This window comes from Paramisgurnus dabryanus, chromosome 4, assembly GCF_030506205.2.
Source record: "Paramisgurnus dabryanus chromosome 4, PD_genome_1.1, whole genome shotgun sequence".
Classification (NCBI taxonomy): domain Eukaryota; kingdom Metazoa; phylum Chordata; class Actinopteri; order Cypriniformes; family Cobitidae; genus Paramisgurnus; species Paramisgurnus dabryanus.
This window is the reverse complement of record NC_133340.1, coordinates 25,594,223-25,613,308: the sequence shown is the minus strand read 5'-3', so window position 1 is coordinate 25,613,308 and position 19,086 is coordinate 25,594,223. Positions and strand designations below refer to the sequence as shown.

Genomic DNA, 19,086 nt, shown 5'->3' with positions numbered 1-19,086 from the left:
GATGCATGGACAGATTTTCTGGAATGCATTGTGCTCGCTTCTGAAGAAAATTGGATTTTAATTATATTCTTGCATGCAGGGCAGGCCATAAACAATTTGATCTTATTTGTACTTAAAGTATGTAAAAATTAGCTTTTGGTAACACTTTACAATAAGATTTTATTTGTTAACATTAGTACACTCTCATAAAAGGTCCTAATACCATTTCGTCCAAGTGACAACATTTTCTGAATAATGACCAATATAAGAATTTATAAATTTTAGTTCATGTTTATTTTAGCATTTACTAACACATTTTAATATTAAAAGTTGTATCTGTTAACATTAGTTAATGCACATTGAACTAACAGTAAAAAATTTTATTTGCATTAGTAACAAATATTAATAAAGTATGAAGACTACAGATATATAGCTTGGCTGTTTACTAATGTTAACAAATACAAACAGATTGTAAAGCATTACCCAATGCAAAATGAAGCTATTTTTTGTTAATTAAATAAATTTTTTTATACTTTTAGTCGGATCAAATATTGTATGGCCTGCCCTACAGCAAGCAAGAATATTATTAAAATCCAATTTTACTATGCAATTTTACCACGCAGTGTAAAAAATTGCTTGTTGCACTTAAATTTGTAAGTTAAATCAACTTAAATTTACATTTCATTCTTTATTGACTAGTGAGGAGTTGCTATAAATAATAAAAATAAAGTTAAAATAACTTAAGCTAATTTAATTTTATTAATATAATTTATAGCAACTCCTCACTAGTCAAGAAAGTTGAAATGAAGTGTAAATTCAAGTTGATTAAACTTAACATTTTAAGTGCTACAAGGAATTTTAACAGTGCATGTATATGATTTTTTTTATAAAAAATAATTAAAATACAATTTCTAATTAAGCAAAGACTTTTTAATAAAAGTAGAATTACTTCAAAATGACATAAATTCAGATCTTGTACAGTATGTTGAGCACGCAGGTGAGGATAATATAGCTTCTGCCTTCAGGATAACTTCAAGTTAAAACTTGTTGGCTTCAGATCTGTTAAGAAGGCTCTAAATCAAGAGAGAAAGCTCTTTTTTTATGAGATGTATTGCACTTGAACTGAAAAGGCATGTCAGTTGACAAGCAGTTTATTAGACAAGAGATGTTACAGTAAAAAACAACGAGTGGTAAGTGTGGATTTGTTTAAAATCTTTCATTTATGTGGATTCTGGGATGATAAACTGTGATGTTTTAATATCTGTGCTATTGAACAGCTCTGACTATTCAATACCAGATTGCAGACTTGTTGCAGGTTTTAGAAAGTGCTCTGTAGTTCAATGTGCTGCGTTTGAGATGAGATTGTAAAAACATAGAAAGCAAGGAAGTTAAATATATTTATATTAATATGCATTAATAAATTACATATTACTTGTATTCTATGAACATTTTATAGCACTAAAATGGTCATGACATTTTGTATATATGTAAAAAATTATTAAATGAAAGATAAACTTATGTGTGAGGATGTTAAGCATGACAATAAGATCATGTAAAGTATTTCATTCCGAAATTGTACTACTTTCATTTACCGATGAACAGTTATGTGTGATCTTGTCTGTAAAAAGTGATTTATGGATGAGAGCACTTATAAAGACTTGTTTATTTCGGTTTGAAGTAGTTAACATGGAATGGACAAGCTAACCACAACCAAGATTGTGAAAGTAGAGGGAGGATCTGGAGGAACTGGAAGAGGTGAGTGCAGAAAAACTAATGTTCATCCACAAATCTATGTGGTTTATAAACTGATATCTGTTTCTTGATTTCAGATATACAGAAACACACAGAGACGGTAACCACCACAAGATTAACATCTTTACCACCAAGTAAGTATAAATTATATTTAAGCAATATAAAAATTGTTATTGTGTTATTTGACCAAAAAATTATAATACTAAAATTTAAATCATGTTTTAAATAGCTTATGCCATGGGTCTACTCAATGATGAACTATTAAAGGTGCACTGCGTAACTTTTCGAACAAAATGCAATATAATAAACATAACTATATTATCAGTGGTTGATAAAGACCTTACATAATGATCTGTTTCGTTTTTATTACCTGAGAATGAGCTGTTTTTGTTTGTCCTGTAATGGCTACCGTAGCCTCTCTATGCTTTTCGAAAGCAAGAGATGAGCTGTGGACTGAGCCGTCAGTTGCAATTCATAATCTCACCACTAGATGTCGCTAACAATCTACACAGTGGACCTTTAGGGGTGGTGTCCCGGAGAGGGTTTATCCTAGTCCCATGTTTGAGTAGAGTATTACATCTTAACATATATCAGTGCCACTGTCTTGTTTCAGGATGCATCTCAGTATTATTTTTTGCAAGTTATGTTTGTAAAAAGGACTTTAATGTCCTTTATTACTGAGGACTAGTCCTGGATTAATCTTAACCCTGTCTGGGAAAATGCCACTAAATGTTAATTTTAAATCAGTAATCCTTAATGACTTCATCATTTTACCCATCATTTTGTTTACCCAATAAAATATTCTCGAGCTTGGCATTGCTGGATAGATGTATATTTGTTACAAAAAATAACCACACACTAAAATATCTTGATTTATAGATGTTTTATCTTATTTCAGTGCTTGTTTTGACTAACGTTTAAATAATTTTAAGTCATCTTTATTTAGAGCCCCTAGGCGTTTTCAAACTTTTTAATGACAGGGACCCCCACATATGATGAACCTTTAGCGAGGGCCCCATTTTTAAAAATATACATCCATATTTAAAGGGACAATATTTAGTTTTTCAAAGTATTTTTTAGTCAAAATCAATGTATTTATTCATAAATATGTCCTCATTGGTGTTAAATGACCTCTGCCGATGATCTAACTTTTTTTGTAAGCTTAGAATTTCTTCTCTTTATTTACGTTGAACGGTTAAGTCCAAGAAAGCTTCCATGTCGTTTCGCCCTATTGAAAAACTATAATAGCAGAGAGGGACAAAAAGCACTAGCTTACCGCAACGCCTGAACCAGCTGAAATGGACAAGGAGATCAGTGAGTACATAACGGCTACCGTAGTTGCAACACGCATTTGGAAAAGCAAGGCTTACTATTATAAAGTTGACTATTATTGTTAGTTAATTGTTGTAAAATTCTTATGACTTGTGAATGCAATGCTCCATTTAACTAAAATAAACCAGGCTTAATACAAAAAATTTGGAAAAGCGAGGTGCTAGAGAGCACTATTCGTTTGAATGCAAAATATAATTTCACCACTAGATGGTGGAAAATCCTACTTATTGTCCCTTTAAAGAAACATTTCAACTGTGTTAGATTAATAGTAAGTGTGATATTATAAAGATAGCAAATTGTTTACAAACTGAAATAATTGGTTACACATAAACTTTCTCAGTTTTTGTTTTGTCTCTGGGGACCCCTTGGAACCTTCTGAGGGACCCCAGGTGGTCCCTGGAACTTCAGTTTGAACCCCCCTGCCCTACAGGAACACGGAGCCCTGGTTGACAAACAGTACATCCAAATAAAAAAGCAAAACTTTCATATTTATTCCTGTGTGTTTTTCATGTTTTTCACCACTAGAGGGCAACAGTAGCTCAGCGAGCAGCCAACAGGTGCTGACCTCCAGCTCTAGCACAGGAGGAGCTGTCCTGGTGGAGAAGAAGATCTACACCCAGGGCGGTGCCGAAGGGGGCACTTCAAGGACTTATGTGATATCATGTAAGCCAAGTTCTACTAGTTCTTGCTGTGCTTTAGAACATGTTAACCATCTAAACAAGGTTCCCAAGGATCTACTAGCCCTAACATGATCAACCATGTAAACCAGTCTGAAATGATCAGAAGTTGGTTTTAGTATGTTAAAGACAGTTATTACCATATTATTAAAAATGTTTTGTGTATCTCCTCAGCCTCCTCATCTGGAAGTTCAGCCACCAGCAGTTCAGCAGGAGGGTCTGTGGTTGATGCGTATGACTGCTCCCTGCCCTCATCCTCAGGTGCTGCACGTGAGCTCAGTTTAACCGCTGGTCCGATTAGTAGTTCTATGGTTAAGAGCTCTAGTTCAAAAGTGAAAAGCTCCAGTATCTCTACCTCAATCGCAACCGCTGGAAGTTCCTCCTCAGCAACAGGCGGAGATCTTTTAGCAGGATACGGGTTCTCTGAGTACGCGTCCAGTTCGGGTGGTGTTTCTGGGGGTGGTACGAGCATGTCAAGAAGTGGAGGAGGTGGGGTTGGGTCCTCAGGACTCATGTCTGGCGGAGGAGCTTCCAGCTCGATGACTGTAACCAAATACAGCTCATCGTCCCCCACTGGAACGAGGAAAACCATGAGTTACAGCACCGTTCCCACAGAGAGGAAGAGCAGTCTGACCCACCATACTGGAGGATATGAGGGTAGGTCAAAGGTCATGACCTCTGACCTGGGTATATTTGTTGATTTTGATACAGTTTAAATGTATATATATTTATATAATATGTCTGTGGTATTTATTCAGGGAGCTCCAGTGGCAATTCTTCCCCTGAGTATACAAAGAAACAATATGGTATGTTCAGTTTGCTTTTTGTTTAAGGACACAAGTGTAATCTGTGATTTGTAATCTGTGACCTGAAATCCTGTTACAACCGCACAAAATAAACCATAAATTCATATCTGATTTTATTTGCATTTACAGTCGCCACCAGAGGGCGCACTCAGACGCGAGGTATTTGATCGCCATTTAGGCTTCATTAACAAGTCTTTAAAGTGTCTAAGAGTTTATAATCTGATAAAATACTAAATAACATTTCTCTCCACTTAATTGCTTACTTTAAATCGTTTTAATAAGTGTTACCTTTGTGTGTGTTTTTCAGAGAGTGAGATCAGAGCCAGACTGCAGAGCGCCTCTCCCTCCACTAGATGTCAGTGTCGCCCAAGTTCAATGACTATAGTGCATTATCAATTTCTAATTAAAATGAGTACAAAATAATAAAATAATATTAATTAATTAATTAAACCATTTTACTTACTTTTGTAAAATTTCGTAAATATTTATTAACAATAATATGTTCCACATTCATATTCAGTTCATTAATAGTTTAAGCTATTTACTGATACAGTCACTTATGGGTTAATGTGAAGAATTGTGTATTGAAACAAGTTGTGTGGACTATAGTTAAAAAAAAGTAAAGTAATAATTCGTGTGTTTAGGGACAGAACTGGACGATGTAAAGAGATTACTGAAGGGAAGTCGCTCTGCGAGCATCAGCCCGCCGCGTTCACCCACCAACACACTACCCATCCCGAAAAAAGCCAGCGTGGAAACACGCCACGAAAGTCATGGAGGTACTCGCGCATCGAGACACAAAATACAACAACATAAACATACTTTTAACCAAGGACAATAGATATTTACAAGACATAGTATAGTTGTGTTACTTTGAATGTGGGGAAAAGCAACGCTCAGTATTGCCTTTTTTTCTTTTCTTTTTTTCGCTTAGTATTGCAGTATTGACCTAGGTGTGTTCGACTTCAAGAAGTGACAGGCGCATGACGTCAAACTACCGCGAGAGCGATTTGAAATTAGGCTTCTCCAAAAGATTTCTTGTCGCTCTCGCGGTATTTTGGCGTCATCCTGTTGGTTCTTGTGGCGTCACGTCAATTTAATTGATCTCTGATTTATTTTCCCCTTGGCTTGCTTTGTTTCTTATCTCTTATTTTATGTTTTTTTTTCTATTTTACTTTTTTCAACAAATAAAGAAAAGAAAGTCGAACAATCCTCTTTTGATGATGAAAGTCCCGCCTTGACCCAACGACCCAATCACCAATCGTCAAACACTGACGATCCTCTGGGGAGGGGCTTTGTGTGAATGCTTAGCGCATGCGCAGTAGTTAGAGCAGCAACGTGGAAAACTTTTTTTAGCCCAATTTGAGATTAAGATACAAAGTTTATGGCACAGTTAATGTCAGATTTAATAGTTGGTTGAAAATATTTTAAAGATATTAGTCTTCCTTCATTCAAGTAGATTAAAGGGACTTTCCGTGTTTCCGTCAGGTCATTATGATGGCTCAGTTCTGGAAGCTGGATTCAGCGGATACTACACCAACCCCAATAACCTCAGTTATAGCACTCTGCAACAACCCACATCGCCCTCAGGTTAAACACAGGCAGAATGAGCACCTGCTGTCTGGAAGTTATAATAAAATAAAGTTTTAAAAAATCTGATAAATGTTTTTTTCTCGGCAGGTATGCAGAATAATTTGACCCTCGGCTCATCTGCCCTCAGTAGTGCAGGTCATTACGCAACAGTGCCCTCTAGAGGCCGACACACTGCTACACACTAATAAATATTTCTCCCTTTTGTCAAGATTTGTATTTTGTGTTAAATTGGAATATGAGATAACCATAGTAAATATTATAAATACAAATAAAATATACAAAACACCTGACATTTTTGTTCACAGTTTATGGGATGCAGAATAACCTGTCAACAGGTGGGGCTCTCATGGTTAATGGAGTAAGTTCTGGCCAAGGTAAGCTGAAGTTTATCTCTCTGCAATAACTGGCGTACCACAAACAATACTTCTTTAAGAGTGTTATTCTGTTTATACCCCCAGTGTATGGAGCAACAAAAAATTATGGGAGTGTTGGACTGGGTGGAGCTGTTCCTGGTAATAAAGACTTATGATTTTACAGTCACTGACCACACTATAAATTATAATTTAATAATGTTTTAATCACATTTACAGCTGTCCCAGGCAGCCTTATCACCGCTGATGATGTGTTTGTGAAAGACGGCAAGTTTATTGCGATTGGAAAAGAAAATGTTGGAGCCAAGAAAGAGGCTGAGAGGTTGATCATGTCAAAAAACACTGGAAAGCAGTTCACTACCTCAACCACGAGTGCTGGACCAGGTAGAGAACATCAGTCACCAGATTGATTGATTGATAAGGCTTAATGTATGTAGTTTAACTCCACAATTGCATTATGGGTAATCTGGCGGTAGGACAAGCATCATGAATTTCACAAGACTGCAGTGCAGACATATAGTTTGACAATGAAAAAACATTTTAAACATTTAAATGTATTTTATTTTTGTGAATTTGCTAACATTACAGATGGCTTTTCTGAAGACTCGCTCAAAAGAGAGAAAAGAATGATTTCAAGCACTATGGAAGGCCCCATCATAAGTACATTTTTTGACTTTTTTTGAGTTTTTTGACTACTCACCTGCTTACCAAAATTCTGATTATGTCTTATTATTTAATAAATCATCTTGTCTGTCATTTTAGCTTCTAAATCATCAACAAAAGACAAGGCCACCTATGCAGGTAGATATTTTATAGAAATACAGTACTACGCTCAACCCAGCATTGGGTCAAAAATGGGACTAACCTAGCTGTTGGGTTTAATTAAGAAATTTCTTACATTTGACGCAACAATGGTTAAAACAACCCAACATTTTGCGTTAAAACAACCCAGCGTAAGCTAAATTACAACCCAATGGGTTGGGTTCATTCATTTTTTACCTGGATTGCATAAATTTTTCTTTTAGAGTATGTATATCTTAAAAAAAAAAATATAATATTTGTGTATAATAATAATAGTGTGTGCATATTTTTCTTTATATTTATATATATATATATATATATATATATATATATATATATATATATATATATATATATATATATTTATATTATAGCTGGGCATAGATTAATCTAGATTAATCTCATACAAAATAAAAGTAATTTTATATATATACACACACACACACACACACACACACACACACACACACACACACACACACACACATATATACATACACGTACATAATACATATGTATACATTTAAGAAATGTTTTATTTAAATATAGTTTTTCTTTTATATTTATATTTATTATTTATATATGTATATGTATATATATATATGTATATGTATGTATGTATATATATGTATATATATACACATACGTATATATATATATATATATATATATATATATACATATACGTATATATATATATATATATATATATACATACATATATACATATACATATATACATATATACATATACATATATATATACATATACATATATATATACATATACATATATATATACATATATATATACATATACATATATATATACATATACATATATACATATATATATACATAATCGGAAATATCTCAATAAATAAATGTAAAGACATTTTGAAATATGATTTAAATTTATTTATTGAGATATTTCAGACTTTAAACATAAAAGAATAACGTTAATATCAATGGGTGAAATTGATGAACTTTGTTTAGTGATGTATGTATTATAGATCTGGTTTTGTTAAAAGTGTAGTCATTACAATATATAAATACTATATAAAAACTATATGTATGTATATAAATACTATATGTATGTATGTATGTATGCATATATATACATACACCATATAAACTATATATAAACATTTATTTATTCAGATATTTCAGACTTTAAACATAAAGGAATTATGTTAATATGAGTGGGTGAAATTGACTTTGTCTGGTGGTGATGTATTTATTATAGATCTGGTTTTGCTAAAAGTTTAATATTGGATTGTTTCTGCAGAGATCCGTAAAGATGATTCAGATGGTGCAGGAACGGCCTTCTGTTCCTGCTGCTCATGGTGGAAGTGGCTTTTGGCATTGATCCTTGGTCTTCTCCTTCTGCTGGGACTTCTTTGTGGTCTCGTCGCACTGGGTACATTTGAATCCTGGTCCCTCAACTACATAATACGATTTACGTAGTAAATTCTGTACTATATTATATAACGTCTCTGTCTAGGTGAGGAGGTCAGGAAGCTGAAGGCTCGCATGCATGCTATTGATGGCGGGAAGATCTCGTCCTCTTCCCAATCCAGATTTTCGTACCCCTCTGCCATTAACATTGTGGATCCTCTCGAATCTCCGTACGCCGAGCGCGCCCCGAGCGTCCGATCTGACAACTCTGTAAACCTGGGCCCAGCTCCTGCTCCACAAGACCCTGCGGTTCTACAAAAGACCATACAACAGATAGTCAGAAATGAGCTGCAGTCTGATACTGTTAGAGGTATTTATCTACTATCCATTTAGTATCCATACACACGTTTCACATCCATTCTGAATGTTTTGTTTGGTTTTATTCTAGTGTCATTTGCGTCTTCGCTTAAGGGGGAGCGAGGAGAACCTGGGCCGAAAGGTATTGTTTTCAGATAAGTGCACAGATGAACTTAAAGATACAGTAAAATAAATGTTGTTCCGTTTATATAATTTTGATTTCAATTCTAGGTGACCAAGGATCTCCTGGAGTAAAAGGTAATCTTAACAATGGTTTAGTTTGACATTCTTCGATTTTAATTTTGGACATGCACATATTTAAAAAATAAATAAATATCTGCTTGTCTGTGATTTTAAGGTGAAGCAGGATTTCCTGGACCTTCAGGTTAGTACTATCTTTTGTAAAATGTTTGAATTACTTTAATATCAAACATAAAATTACTGTATTAAACAGGCATGCACTGATAACATATAGATTTGTTATTAACTGCTTAACCAAAAATAAATATCATTTAGTCATATTTAGTCATAGTTGCAAAATTACACACACTTTGGTAGACAAAAATGTGCAGTGTATTGGATATAATAAAATAAATCCAGTTTTAAAGCTTCATTAAAGTAATAACCATTATCTAAATTCATTTTCCAGGTCCTCCTGGTCTGATTGGCCACCCTGGACAGGAAGGTCCCAGAGGACCCAAAGGAAGTGCAGGTATGGTGCCAAAAACAATTTAGGGAAATCAGTTAGTTCTCATAACAACTTGCAACCTTCATTTTGTAACTTTCACAAACGTTGCTCACACCTATTTCCAGGTGAAGCAGGAAACGACGGTTTACCTGGACCGAGAGGTCGGGAAGGGCCGGCAGGACCGCGAGGAGAACCAGGACCTCCTGGAGTTGGAGAGAAAGGAGATAAAGGTGGTTAACTGCTGAGTTTACTGCAGTTACATTACAGCATTGCTTACACAAGGCCTCAACAGTAATAATAATACCACTAACTAATTTTGATCCACAGGCTCATCTGGAGATGTTGGTGCACCTGGTCCAGCTGGGCTATCTGGCCCCGTGGGTCCCAAAGGTAATCTGGACACATTAAAACAAAACATAAAAGCGAGAGTCTTTGTACAAACAGCCTTATTATCTTAACGTTAAGAGGTGACCTGCCCTAATGCAGAATTAAAGCCACTGACATGATTGTAGTGTTCAACTGTTCATCACATGTGACAGCTTACACAAAATTCTTTTATATATTATATCAGGTGAGGCAGGTGCACAAGGCCCTCCTGGTATACCAGGAGCTCCTGGACCTCAAGGCTTCCGTGGAGATAATGGTGATCCCGGCTCTAAGGGTAATTCTTACTACTTTAGTATTTTTTGTAGCATATTCACCAAAGTTTCTGACCCAGGACAAAATACACAGGACATTCCTAAAGCTCCGCTGGGCCGGAGCCGCACCGGATCCGCACCAGATCCGCTGACTTCGGCCTGGATCCGGTGCAGATCCGGCCCGGAATCATTTGCTGTCTGGTAAAGCAGCGCAAAGCTTTATCCTTATGTTGTGGTTAATGAAGTATTACACCAATTTCATACTAATGTGGGACTTTAGAGGTGTTAGACATACATTTGGGTCACCAAAGATCTGAATATGTGATATTGATTGTCAAAATGTTCATGGTTTTTAAATGTTTCAAATTTTCAGGAGATAAAGGACCTCCGGGCCCCCCTGGCATCAAAGGTGGGTCAAAGCCAGAAATACATATTGCTGAGAAACGCAGATATTTCCTGATGTATAATTTCCAAATGTATTTTTTTAATCAGGTGACCAAGGAGACCGAGGACCTCGTGGTAACACTGGTAAGTTACAGTATCTCACATATAAAATCAACACTAAAAATTTTAATGTTATTGACATCTGAAAACTGTGCGCTGTCAGGTGAGCCGGGTCAGGTCGGACCCGCAGGGCCTCCTGGTGAGAAAGGTCCAAAAGGATCAGCAGGTGGGTTTCAACCAAACCAACCAAGCAATCTTCACACCCACATTTTTTTTATGTCAGATACAGATCCTGTGCAAATATATAAATACCCCCCCGATTAGTTTAGTGTTTAATAATGTATTATATGTCATTTTAACAGGTGCCCCTGGACCAGATGGTGTTAAAGGCATTCGAGGTAACTACAAAATCATGAAAAGTCTTCTCTGGCTTATGTTTTGTAAATCAGTTGTGTTAATTGAAAACCATATGGATTTAAGGGGACCAAGGTCCTGTTGGGTTGCCTGGAGCTCGAGGACCTCAGGGACCTCCTGGAGATGCTGGAATCCCAGGTAAAAAGATTTTCCACAGCAGGAATTATATTAAATTATAATCATGCAATGCGTAAGTGTAAGTGTAATAAATGTAAGTTATGAAAAGGTATTGACTTATCTACACAGGTACACCAGGGCTACAAGGACCACCAGGTTAAATTTAACTTCATATAAAAAAAATTATTAGTACTTAATAATACACTTTATTAATACTATACTGTTTTTATTATTATTTAATGTAGGGTTGCCAGGTACCCCAGGCCAGCCAGGGCCTAAAGGTAATATTTATTTTACTCCGTTATACCCGTGTATGAATGCATTACAGCAAAAAGCCATATTATAATTAAATTGTATTGCATGTTAACTACATTAAAGAGGTTAAAGGATAAGTCCATTTTCTTTTAAAAAATTCAGATAATTTACTCACCACCATGTCATCCAAAATGTTGACGTCTTTCTTTGTTCAGTCGAGAAGAAATTATGTTTTTTGAAGAAAACATTCCAGGATTTTTCTCATTTTAATGGAACCCAACACTTAACAGTTTTAATGGAGTTTAAAAGTTCAGTTTTCAAGGACTCTAAACGATCTCAAACGAGGCATAAGGGTCTTATCTAGCGAAACGATTGTCATAAAAAATATGCACTTTTAAAGCACAACTTCTCGTCTTCCTACGGTCCTGTGAAGCGCCAGCACGACCTCACGTAATACGTCATCACGTCAAAAGGTCACGGATGACGTATGCGAAACTACGCCCCAGTGTTTTCAAGTGTGGAGAAAGAGGACCATTTCGACGTTGTTGTATGTCAACTGATACTAATTAATGTCTTTGTGTCAGTTTATTGTTTAAAATGGTCCGCAAATGTGCGTTTCATATATGTAACACGTGACCTTTCTACGTCACTATGCAATTACATGATGTCGCGCTGGCTTGTCACACAGCTGGAGGAAGAAGAGAAGTTGTGGTTTAAAAGTGCATATTTTTTATTTGTCTTGTCAAAAATGACAATCATTTCGCTAGTTAAGACCCTTATGTCTCGTTTGGGATCGTTTAGAGTCCTTTGAAACTGCAATTTTAAACTGCATTAAAACTGTCAATTGTTGGGGTCCATTAAAGTCCATTAAAATGAGAAAAATCCTGGAATGTTTTCCTCAAAAAACATAATTTCTCCTCGACTAAACAAAGAAAGACATCAACATTTTGGATGACATGGTGTGAGTAAATTATCTGGATTTTTTTTTTTTTTTTAAGAAAATTTACTAATCCTTTAATACAGTGCTATACAGTGATTATATTTAACATACATTGTGTCCTGGTTTTAGGTGACTCAGGTGAACCCGGAAGAGTCATTTCTGCAGGTAAAAGATGATAAATATTAATTATACAAAATATGTGATATCTCATAATTATTTCACATTGATATAATGTTTGATATGAGCTTACTCAATAATATCAAGGTTATATGTTCTTTACATTATGAAGGATGGTTTTATGTAGAAAATAGTAAATCACAAAGAAATGACTTATTATGTCTATATTTGTCTTATTTATGAGGTTCTGTATTGGTGTAACAAAAGTGTTACCAGGACCAAATTTCATTCTGCGTTTCTTAATATGTTTTCGTTTTTTTTAACAGGCCCTAGTAGTAACACTGTGGGTGTACCAGGACCACCCGGACCTCCTGGGGTACCGGGTCCTGCTGGAGCACCTGGGCTATCAGGTAAGGTCATTCAGTCATTTCAGTTACATCTCAGAAATATTTCATCTGAATTTTATGGGCATGTAATTTTTTAACACAAGCATTTTTTTACTTAAGGTCCCATCGGTCCTGCTGGTCTACCTGGTTCACCTGGTAAGATTAAATTTTTTTCTCAAAATCAACAAGAAAGTTTTGGTGTACTGACGCTAAATCTTTACAGGTCCAAAGGGAGAGGTGGGAGAAAAAGGGCAGGATGGAAAACCAGGCACCTCAGAAAGTCCAGCAAGTAAGTTTACTTTATATCACTGCATGACATTTAAATCATGTTAAAGGAATATTCCACTTTCATAAAAAATTCTGATAATTCATCCACATGTCATCCAAGATGTTTATGTCTTTTATTATTTAGTCGAGAAGAAATTAAGTTTTTTGAGGAAAACATTCAAGGATTTTTCTCCATATAGTGGAATTTAGTGGACCTCAACCGTTTACAGTTCCAAAGATCTCTTCTTATCACCTCTGAAATCACCTCAAAAGCGGAAAATTTTGAGCAAAAGCTGAGATCATTGTGTTTTTGTGAAGTTGTATAAGTTGCGGAAGACCGCCACCTGGTGGATAATAGCAGAATTGCAGAAAGCCGTAAATACTTGTCATTGGCAGGGACGTTTATTTTCTTAATTGACGAGTTAACTTGTCAATGGCGGTGAAAGAGTTAATGTCTTTGTGTTAGTTTATTGTTTCAAATGGTCTGCAAGTGTGTGTTTCACATATGTAACATGATTGCGTAATACGTAAGGTCGCGCTGGCGGGCCACATGTCTAGTGCAAGACAAGAAGTTGTGGTTTAAAAGTACATATTTTGTATTTATTGTTTTGTGAAATGACGATGTTTAGCTAGATAAGACCCTTATGCCTCATTTGGGATGGTTTAGAGCCCTTTGAAGCTGCACTGAAACTATAAACCGTTGAGGTCCACTAAAGTCCACTATATGTAGAAAAATCCTGGAATGTTTTCCTTAAAAAACGTTCTTTTCAAACAAAGAAAGACATCAACATCTTGGATGACATTATTAATATTATCAGGATATCAGAAAGTGGAGTAATCCTGTAAATGATTTGTGTCTTTAATCTGTTTATAATCTTATCTAAACAGGAAAGTCTGTTCCTGAACCTGGTCCTCCCGGTCCACCCGGCCCACCAGGAATACCCGGTACACCAGGAATCCATGGACAGGATGGTAAACCAGGTACATAGTGTTGAAATTCACCATTGTCTAATGCAAACATAGTCAGTATTGCAAAACTAAACTATATGTTGTATACCGCTTTTCCACAGGTGTTGGTCAACCTGGACCTCCTGGTCCAAAAGGTGAACCAGGAAGCTTTGTACCCACATCAGGTAAACTTCAAAGATGCTTTTCCTTTTTTTAAGATATCTTTCTTACATTATGGGATCAAAAGAATCGGATATAAACATGATTAAGATTTTTATGGTTGATCAGAAACCTTCTTTGGTGGACCACCCGGACCTCCTGGACCTATTGGTCCAAAGGGATCACAAGGTAGATCCAATATCAAACTCTATAGAATAACATCATTTTTTTTCCTAACACACCTAGACCTTGTGGTTTTAAACTCTGTTTGTGTTCTGTTCAGGTGAAGTTGGTCCTCAAGGCTTCCCTGGTAAGGTTGTTCATGCCACATATATGACCTTGGACCACAAAACCAGTCATAAGTTGCATATTTATTCAGCTTTCACATGTATAAATCAATCGCAACCTTATGACTGGTTTTGTGGTCCAGAGTCAAATATCACAAATTAACATTAAACTGCAAACTGGATTATATGCAAACCTGTTCTTGTTTTTCCCTTCAGGCCAGCCTGGGTTACCAGGAGAACCAGGAATCGGTTAGTGATCGGTTAGACGATACACATAGGTTTTCATCGTTGTACATGAGCTAAAAACATTATTTTACCATGAATCCAGGTATTCCAGGACAGCCTGGATCACCTGGACCACGCGGAGAACAAGGTCCTGAGGGTCCGCAAGGACCACCGGGAACTCCAGGACCAATGGGTCCTTTGGGGCCAGAGGGTCCAAAAGGTAAAACAGAATAAATGATCTAGTATTTCTTAAAATAAAGGTTGTTGAAAGCTTTGAAACAAACATTATATCTAACATTATTGTCATTGTTTTTAAATAAAGGTGATGCTGGAGTCCCAGGAGCCCCTGGTATTCCTGGATATTCCTATGGTAAGCAAATTGTTTTTCTAATCGAAATAGATTTTTTTAATAGGCTGGTTAAACCAAGCATCGTGTCTTCAGTGTGAGAAAAATATCTCATTGTCTTTGTAAGGTGGAGGACCTGGCAGTGCTCCAGGACCACCAGGTCCACCTGGACCCCCGGGGCCTCCTGGAGCACCTGGTGATGGCTCACCAAATGTCGCTCAACAGCTTTCAGACTACCTTCAAGGTAGGTTTTAGAGGTTGCATTTTGGTATGCACACGTGTACAATTGCCACAAAATATGATTTGACTTTATTAATTAGTGGTGCTTGCAAAGCCCAATTTTTTTAAAGAGAATTTTTACTTACTCAAGATTTACCCTTTGTTGTGTAATACCTTTTGTAGATGATGGTATAAGACAATACCTTGCTGGACCCCCAGGCCCACCCGGACCACCAGGACCTCCTGGCTCAGCCTCTGATGATACTTTGGCTAACCGTGTTATTGACTACCTCCAAAGTAAGTGCGTTAAATTAAAACGGTACATTGCAACATTTGGATTTAGCAAAGTTTTGATGGATCCATGCATGCATTCTTTGGTGAACATAGGAGATGAAGTGAGACAGTACCTGATCGGTCCTCCAGGACCCCCGGGACCCCCTGGTGTCCCAGGTGGGTATGGCTTTAACACACAGGAAGTTGCTGGACGAGTCCTCAGATTGATGAATGGTAGGTCAGATGTGCCGTGCACAGACCTTCTGGATCGTCATAACCTGGTCACTGCAGCTACACACTTAAACATTATCAACGATTGTGTAGCATGAAATATGATTGGCTTTCCTGTTTGTATTTAGATGCTGGTTTAAGAGGTCTACCAGGACCTCCTGGTCCCCCAGGACCTCAAGGACCCCCAGGATCGTCTGGAGGACTGGTGTCATACGCCGCCAATGAACACCCGCAGGAAATCCATGCAGAACGTCAAGAGTATCGCACAAGTAAGACGGCTTTTGAAATAAAGTCACAGTTTCACTCCCCCACACTATTTTAAATCAGTGATAATCGCTAAAGTAGCTTCACTGCAGAAAACTATAAATCAACGTTGGATTACCTGAATATCCTGTTTCAGCTTTATAGCACATTACCCAAGTATAATGGACACAAAGGCAATCCACAGGTTACATTTTTTGAGCTGGCGCTCAAATTGACGGTTGTTGTATTTGAAGGGCTTCTCTTCTAAAGGCGATCCTCTGGTTGAATCTGTTGCAGGTCCCTCAACCTCAGATGAGCACTTGGATTACCCAGCCATTGCGAAACATGTCTCAGATTACATTAGGTGTAAGTTAACTTTCTCATAAGATATTATGTAAACTTAACAATTTTGCATTGTGTCTCACGCGTTTTCATTTTTCCCACAGCAAACGGTCTGTTACTGAACATGGTTGACCAGCGTGGTGTACAAGTGATTCCAGGTCCACCGGGTCCCCCTGGACCTCCAGGAAGGAGCGCGGATTTCCGTTATGCCAACATGACTGAGATTGTGGACTTCATCAGAGGTATAAAGGAACGTTTGCAAAAATATTTTGAAAATATATGGGTACTTAAATGACTTTCTTCTTTTACAGAAAATCGTATGATTGGACCACCAGGCAGACCAGGTAGAAAAGGGGATGTGGGATATCCTGGACCCAGAGGAGACAAAGGTACATCATTTATTTCCCAAAAGTTTCCTTCAAAGGTCCACCAAGAAATAAGAGAGCATTTATTTCACAGGAAAATTGACCCCAGCATTTTCCCAAAATTTTTTTCCTGTGCTTTAACTCATTGATATCATAATTCATGTCATAATTCATTGTAATTTCTCTGATTTACAATCCAGGTGAGAGAGGCTTGCAAGGTGTTTCTGGTCTACCAGGGATGCCAGGCATGGTCGGCCCGAGGGGAGAAAAAGGAGAGAAAGGTACATGCATGTTTCAGCTTCACATATTTATGTTAAAACAAAATATGATCGTTTATGAGACCAATTTTTTTTGTTTTCACAGGTGATGCTTCGTTTATAACTCGAAGAAGGAGGAGGAGCGTAGTCAATTAGACTTATGATGTCTTAACACTAGACTTTTCATTCTATTGACTTCCATTCATACGCATGCGAATGTGTCAGACCGGAAATGCGAGCTCATGCGAAGATATTTCACAGTTCGCTGCTTCAAAGTTTAAGTCTGGTGAACTCTGACCTGCGAATTCGTATCATTCGTATCATATGTGAACAGTAGAAAAACGGTAAGTCACGGCGTGAGATTTTTCTGTGCTGAAAAGCACAAATGGACGAAGCCACAGAACTTTTTTTGTATTGACAAACCGTTCCGCTCCCATATTCTCAGTAATATCCAAAAAATATTTGCATGCAAGTCTATTGTTTGACCCAACAGGGTTGCCATTTGTATTGCGTGATCAAAACCTAGTGGTCTGTAATGTGGAGGTGAGGGTTAAGTCGCTATGCCTTTTGACCTACTTTTAGATATGAATGCATTTATTTTTAAAACCATCAAACTTGTACATATTTTAAGTTAGGTTTTTATATTTTTTTGATACTTGGGCTAAACAAAAGTTAAATATCTCCATTTTAAATCAATAAACAGGTTTACATTCATCACTTCAGTTTCTAAAGAACATATTAGTTTATTTCTAAGCAACTACTACTATAAGCCATTATAAAAAATACTGACTGTGGTTCTCTTGGTTGATTGCAAAATGGGATTTAATCTAACATCTGGGTTAGACGTGTTTTTAATATCGATTTCAAATGATTAATGTTGTTTACTTTGTTCTAAATGCTTTTATTATAGAAGACAAATGTTTTATTGTTTGGCAATATTTTTTGTACCACAAACTCCAATACTGTCATTGTAGAAATCTCTTAAAAATGTTTGACTATTGAACTGAGAAATAAACATTGAATAAAGTTTGTTTTTTAAACTCGACTTCCAGTACATCTTAAAGGTGCCAAAGAATGCATTGAAAGAATATGTTAAATTGGTCTCTGATATCTACATAGAACGTATGTGGCTTTATTAAAGTGACACTTTGTAGTTTTTCAATCTTCATAATATATTTTCAAGACCCTTGTGATGATACATCGACTTAAAATAGGTTGAATGTCCACCATAACCTGACAGGGTCTGTATCGCTTTTACTCATACTTTTTAACTTGGGGTTTCGGGTAGTAACCCGAGCACAAAACAAAAAACTACAAAAATCTGCTTTACAGCATACGTCACTTCCTCCACTTCCTCAAATTCGGACGTGAGAGCGCAACTATTTATTTTCCTGATGTTTTTGTCATGGCCAAAGCAGCAACTAAGAAAAAAGAAACCCAAGGTTTTGTTGAAAGATACTAGAAAGAGAAAACAGGAGAGTGACAGAATTAAAAGAAGGACGAGGATCAATATTGTATGGAGGACCACAAGAGTCATGCAAAATGTAATAAAGAACTTCAATATTTAATAACTACCTGGACAATAAAAATAGCAATTAATGATTTGTTTAAAAATTCATTAATTAATCTATAAATAAATAGACAAAGTTACAAAAAAAATCATTATGTAACATTTTATTAGGCAATAAAAAATGAGATTATAAAAATAACATAGAAATGAAATATTAATCCATTAATAAATAATTCAAATTAATATAACAATTTATAAAAACAACATAAAATACTCAACAAGTTCATCATTTTAAATTGCATTTATAAATTCTTAATTAAATAATGGAATTTCAAATTGTATTTCAAAA

The 19,086-nt window shown here is 36.2% G+C and overlaps 1 protein-coding gene across 4 annotated transcripts; it reads left to right on the top strand.

Moving 5' to 3' along the window:
- Nucleotides 1-938: 938 nt before the first annotated feature.
- col17a1a (collagen, type XVII, alpha 1a) lies at nt 939-18,273 on the top strand. Of its 4 annotated transcripts, none has more exons than XM_073814357.1 (52): nt 939-1,169; nt 1,658-1,734; nt 1,809-1,865; nt 3,589-3,726; nt 3,915-4,401; nt 4,503-4,546; nt 4,676-4,705; nt 4,854-4,901; nt 5,191-5,325; nt 6,035-6,136; nt 6,227-6,274; nt 6,445-6,513; nt 6,598-6,651; nt 6,730-6,894; nt 7,099-7,170; nt 7,273-7,311; nt 8,600-8,731; nt 8,816-9,079; nt 9,158-9,208; nt 9,298-9,324; nt 9,425-9,451; nt 9,716-9,778; nt 9,880-9,984; nt 10,082-10,144; nt 10,326-10,415; nt 10,766-10,801; nt 10,885-10,920; nt 11,000-11,062; nt 11,199-11,234; nt 11,317-11,388; nt 11,497-11,523; nt 11,613-11,648; nt 12,692-12,727; nt 13,006-13,089; nt 13,186-13,221; nt 13,289-13,354; nt 14,221-14,313; nt 14,403-14,465; nt 14,569-14,628; nt 14,723-14,749; nt 14,943-14,975; nt 15,055-15,171; nt 15,274-15,321; nt 15,425-15,541; nt 15,700-15,813; nt 15,904-15,966; nt 16,149-16,289; nt 16,561-16,629; nt 16,710-16,847; nt 16,917-16,994; nt 17,171-17,251; nt 17,334-18,273. In XM_073814357.1, exons 2-52 carry the CDS (start codon nt 1,671-1,673, stop codon nt 17,381-17,383), a joined length of 4,194 nt encoding a protein of 1,397 aa, XP_073670458.1. In that variant the 5' UTR covers nt 939-1,169; nt 1,658-1,670; the 3' UTR covers nt 17,384-18,273. The 4 variants fall into 4 exon arrangements, with proteins under 4 accessions (XP_073670458.1, XP_073670456.1, XP_073670457.1 ...); XM_073814355.1 differs by having other exon boundaries at nt 995-1,169; nt 3,915-4,397; nt 4,499-4,546; nt 15,904-16,023; XM_065295373.2 differs by having other exon boundaries at nt 997-1,169; nt 15,904-16,023.
- Nucleotides 18,274-19,086: the final 813 nt, after the last annotated feature.